General features: G+C 36.2%; 1 protein-coding gene across 1 annotated transcript in view; it reads right to left on the bottom strand.

Annotated features, from left to right (window-relative positions):
* Positions 1-865: 865 nt before the first annotated feature.
* LOC124802304 overlaps positions 866-6000 on the bottom strand; it is an 82028-nt gene continuing 76893 nt past the window's right edge. Inside the window, exons 8-9 of the mRNA XM_047263141.1 lie at positions 4490-4716; positions 866-2228 (exon numbers count right to left, since the gene is read on the bottom strand). Of these exons, the coding sequence (XP_047119097.1) occupies positions 2060-2228; positions 4490-4716 (396 nt within the window). The 3' untranslated portion in view covers positions 866-2059. The remainder of the gene's footprint in view (positions 2229-4489; positions 4717-6000) is intronic.

Below are 6000 nucleotides of genomic sequence, written 5' to 3'. Positions count from 1 at the left end.
TGCTGTACGTGAGTGTGTTCAGGTACTTTTTTGTTGGGATAGTTCCTCCAAAACACCCTGACACATCTGCTTACAGTTCCATTGAGCATATTCAAGGTAGATTTCAACCACCACAAATTTCAGCCAATCCATTCCAAGCCTGGAGACAGCATCTTCAATAGGGTTCCACCCTATTTGAGTTGCATGAATGTACATCCTACAGGTATATTGAATGTCTACTTTTATGACATTGACTTTCAGACCACTGAAAGTTCAATATCATAAATTTGTTCGCCAACTGACCACTGACGAATAATTATACTAGTAATCTCTCACAAATCTGCTTTGAATGTCACAAATATCAAAACAGATGTACTATCTCCAGACTTAACTAGGAACAAATTTTCTCAGTCTGTGTTTGATTGAGACGAAAGATAGTGGAATATTCCCCTGAGAAAGTACACAAAAAATTCTCTCATTTCAAAGAGTAGGAGCAATTATTGATTTTTCCAAATACAAACAAAATAGCAGGTGGGACTTCCTTACATTTTAAAACCGTGTGTCATACTATGACTCAAACCTGGACCTTGGCTTTTGCAGGCAATGCCATTATGAAGTTATCCACTCATCACATACCTCAAAACTTCCCTCCTACCTCCCGAGCTTCTCAGCAGCATTCCTCATACCTTGTTAGATTAGTATCTCTAAGAAGAAAGGATATTACAGAAAATAGCTTGGGTAAATCCTCTCTTCAGTGGAGATGATTCAAACGCCAAATACTGACTACTGTGAGCAGCTAATTGTCTTGCATTATTCCAACTGTAAGTTATATATAAAACAAAAATGCAGAAAAACAGTTTACAAAAGAAATAAGGGAAGTCACTTATAGGTTATTTGTGGCTTTTTATTTGTTTTCTTTCTGGCTCATGAACAATACTGATAAATCCCGTCACAGATGGCTACTGTGAACAGAAGTGCCATCTTTCAGTGAAAAGTAGGGGCTAATACCTTAAACACCACTCTAGTGTGTATCCACTGCAGATCATATGCATTTTATTCTGTTAAATTCTCTTCTACCCCTTGCGATTGGGGAGAGCCCTTTGAATCCCCATTATTATTTAACATTTCATCAACCCATTCTTCATTCACTATAGGGTTCGTTCAAAACACAATTGCTAAACATGGTTGTTTATAAGATACACATTACCTGGAATGTAAATACCTACAGCAACTTCTATAATAACTGTATTCCTTTTTCCTATAATTCAAATTTGTTTGCCACCTGAAAGGTCTGTCAAGCACAGTACAATGGGCCAGCATGTTTTTTATCTCTTGTCTCCTCACTTGTTAATGGTTACAAACACATGTATCATATACAAACAGTTGGGACATCAAGCAAAATGATGGCTTAAAACTAAAATATTTGTACTGTAGGCTAATTACAAAAGTCTGTTAGCATAAAGTTTTCATTCATTACATTTAAGGACACTGACTAGTAAGTGTGTGCTTCAAATAATTTGAGTTAAGCTGTTAAAATATGCTAATAATTATAAAAATTAAATATGATTAACAAAACAATAAGTAATAACATAATCACATTACAGAGTATAAATACTAATCTCTTATGACAGTGGCATTGTGTGGCACCCAATACTACAAAGAGAATTTGATTGAAATTGTTTTAATGTTAATCAAACTTGAGAATAAAAACTAAATTCACCATGTTACTTCCTTCCATTCACGCTATTTTTCAAAACAATTGCTTCATTATTAAGTATCTTGTTACACATTTTAACAAATTAAAGACTAATGGAATGATTTTATTTCAAAATCTCTTTATGAAGCAAATGTTTTAAAATTTTGCAAAGACACAATAAAACATCACATTGACTGAACAGACTGCTTTTCTTTTTACAATCTGCAGAAAAAATGTCATATAAATAAAATATTTACATTTCATAAATGCAAATAAAACTTAGGCATAAATAGAAAATCTTTCCATAAAGCCTTTACAATTATATCACATTTCTGGACAGGCATGAGAAGTTTAACTTCTACACAATTGCACAACAATAAAGCATTACAGTAGCACTATTCCATGATCACGTTCCAATCTGCGTCTAGCTTTCAATGAAACAGTTCCCATTAGGTCAGATGGTGTGGGTAAACCAGCTGTATCGCCAGTACTCTGTTGATAGAATACTTCTGTATTTCCACACTGATAACCATAAACTGTCCTATCTTCACACCTGGAATTAAAACAATTATATTTGAAACTGTATTAGAGACAGTCCAAAATCATAAAATTCCAATAGTCAGAAAGTAATTACGGTTTTCAAAATGTTTCAAACTGCTGACAACAAAAAGCAAAATGTCAGGATCTCAAGCTACTGGAATCAGAAGTTCTCTTTGGAAGGAAAACATGGGCATAAGGCTGAAACCACCTGTGTCAGAGAAGCCGCCACACTGATATAACAATACGAAATCCAGAATGAGATTTTCACTCTGCAGCGGAGTGTGCGCTGATATGAAACTTCCTGGCAGATTAAAACTGTGTGCCCGACCGAGACTCGAACTCGGGACCTTTGCCTTTCGCGGGCAAGTGCTCTACCATCTGAGCTACCGAAGCACGACTCACGACCGGGCGTGAGTCGTGCTTCGGTAGCTCAGATGGTAGAGCACTTGCCCGCGAAAGGCAAAGGTCCCGAGTTCGAGTCTCGGTCGGGCACACAGTTTTAATCTGCCAGGAAGTTTAATACGAAATCATTTGGTGGGATAGAATCCCATCACCAGAGAGCAACAAGTAGGAATTTAATTACTAATAAGTAAATTAGCTTCCTTGCCAGAAATAAAACAACAAAAACATGGAAGAATAGTATTTAAGATCAAATGTTGGTTGAGAGAATAGGTAGTGGAATGAGAGTGAACACAGTACCGAGACAATTTTACAAACATATTAATAATACTTCACTTATTTCATCACTAAATCAAGAAGGTGTAGTGACAATATATCACTGGCAACATGAAAAAAAAGTGACTTCAAAGAAAAAGAACTGTGCTAACAGCAGCACTTCACGCATTATTTCCTGTAGCATAATTTCACATCTAATTCAGTTCCATGCACTAAGATCCTTAGCATTTTGCAGGCAAGCTGTGTTTGTTCTCACCATTAATAGTTAGGTGTCATAGCTACAATGGGAGACCTGTACCTGTTTAATGTTTATCTGCGCACCTTATTCCACAATACAATGTGTAGATTTAAAAAAATGCACTGTCTACCATGAACATTATTTTAGTTAAGCTAAAACTGCCAGGAATAATATTATTCTCTTCACATGTACAATGTCTAACTCTGTGTTAATTAATAAAAATTTTCAACAAATAGCACCTTTAAATTTTTATACACTTGAAAGATGATCCACACTGAGAAACTTGCATATTAAAATTACATGAAATTATGAACAAGGATTCTCTTTATAATAACAGCAACACTATTTTTGTTTATATCCTTTATTGTGACTTGAGTAAGACATTAGAAAGTTGATATAAAAACTGTCACTTAAAGAAATGTGGAAGAGAACTCATTCTATACTCCGGCATTACCAAAAGAATTGGTATAATGAAAGGTAAGAAGAGTTAAATATGCTGTCAAGGGTAACTTCATTAGCATACTATCCAAAAGGAAAAGGGGGGGAGGAAATCACAATGATTCAGCTCAAAGCCATCATACCACTATTCACTGTAGTCAGTTCAGATAAACCACAGACACCCTAAACCTGAATAGGAGGACATGGATTGAACTTTGCTCCTCCTGAATGTGACTCTAATGTCTCAACTACTATACCACCTCAATCAGTACATGGTAAAATATCTTGGATGTTCAGAAATAAAGCTCTTCCCAGTACAACTACTTTTACTTCCTTAATTCATTCTGAAAATTATCATCTCCAGCTTGAACACCTCTCATTGCCCCCACCTTATAAATTCTTGTTTACATACTTCTATATCTATTGCATTCTTTCGTGCACTGTAAAATAAATGTCTTGTATGAGAACATATTTCCTGCATAGGCTGCTTTTATTAATATTGATTCTTGTAATTGTTGATAAACACAGCATGTGCAGGAAAAATGTTCTTATGTAACTAAAAGAATTATTTTATCATGGATACACCACAGTGAGCTGTATATTCTTTATTGTCTGAATAACATAGTCTACATTTGATATTTTTGAAAACAGATTTCAGCCAGTATAGACCACCCTCAGAATTGAAAATGCACACCACTTGCTGCAAAGATGTTTTGGATCTGAAAATTACTTACACTGGCTGAAACTGGTTAACAGATATATAATAAAATTATTGTACATACTGTGTTATTCAGACAAGTTCTCACGTAAAACACGTACTTCAGTTAACAAGTTTCCTAATTCTGCATGTTGATCCTCAGGTTAGTGAAGATGCTGTTACTCGGACAATTCGTAACTAAATTTTTTTAAAAATATACATTTACCTTACAACAATTTCAGTAAGATTTGGTGAATGAATAAAGCTTTCATGTAGGCAGCTCACTGTATCAAGTTCTGATGGTCCCCATGGCCCTCCTCTATGCAGCATATCCCAGTTAGGGTCCAAACAGAGGAAACTATACTGTTCTGAAACTTCTGTGTGAGGGAAGTATTCCAGACAGTGTTTCAGACGAGCCTCCAGATGGTTTAAGCCATTGACACTGGTTTGCCACTGACAGGAAGAAAAGGCAAAATAATATTTATAATTTTTGCAGATACATTATAAAGCATGTTGTAAACGGAGACTGTGCATGTCTGAAAATATGTTCAGCATACGCTAATACACTTTTCATCTAAAAAGTTGAATCAAAAGAAACACAAAACAGTTCTTCAAAATTCATGCCAGCACTGTGCTGTACCTTATTTCCTAATACAACAACATCATAAACATGTCATAATGGCATTGTAGCAAGAATGTCACTACAACAGTCATAAGAACGAGTAAGATTACGTATGTAAGTGAGACGTTGATTGCAGTTTATGAATGCAGTTGGAATATCCATATAAATTGCTAGTGCAGCCCATCTTGATCGTTATTGCTATGTCATGGCTCACAGACCTCCAGTACTGCAGCACTGTATCACAGGTGGCCTATGCCACAAGTCACAGGGGCTACATTGGCTAACATCCCACTGCAATTCTGAGGGCATGCCACACTGGCAGGTGGTTGCGGTATCACTACCAAAGGGCACAGTTGGCATAGCTCTAATCGCTTATGCAGATTCATGTGCTCAAATACCAGAGTCACTGTGTTCTGGCACTTCAGTAATATTTAAATTAGTACTCACCATTCTCGATAGATGTGTTCTCTGCACAATTACACAAACCACTGCTGCAGTTCCTCAGTCTGAAGCTTTCCTAGAGTCATCCCACAACCTGTCGGCCCTTAGGCCGGTATTACACTATCAAATTTCTTTGTCAAAGATTTGATCAAAGATGTGATCCAATATTCCGTCCAATATATTTGACAAAGATCTTTGACGTAGCGCTAGAAGGGGTATTACACTGTCATCAAATTTTTCATCAAAGTTCAAGATGGCTGACAACTTTTAATTAACCGCAGCAGTTGTACGTACTCCAATTGCATTGTGTGCACATGCAGAAAAGAAGTGGGGGGAAAAAATGGAACCATACATACGAGGTTGACAGTCTTAAAAGTCCTGAGATTACAACTTGATAATAAATTCAGTTGGGAGGAGCACACCACAGAACTACAGAAAGGCCTTAACAAATCTGTATTTGCAATTCGAGTGTTAGCAGACATAGGCAACATAAAAATGAAAAAGCTTGCATACTTTGCCTACTTTCATTCCATAATGTCATGTGGGATAATATTTTGGGGTAAATCTTGAAGTCAAACAAAAGTTTTGAGAGTCCAAAAGCATGTAATACGTATTATTTGTGGAGTAAATTCACGGACGTCCTGCAGAAACCTCTTCAAAGAACTGGGTATACT

Source organism: Schistocerca piceifrons, chromosome 1 (genome assembly GCF_021461385.2).
Source record: "Schistocerca piceifrons isolate TAMUIC-IGC-003096 chromosome 1, iqSchPice1.1, whole genome shotgun sequence".
NCBI lineage: Eukaryota > Metazoa > Arthropoda > Insecta > Orthoptera > Acrididae > Schistocerca > Schistocerca piceifrons.
The sequence above is the reverse complement of the archived record's forward strand: the minus strand, read 5'-3'. Positions and strand labels throughout refer to the sequence as shown.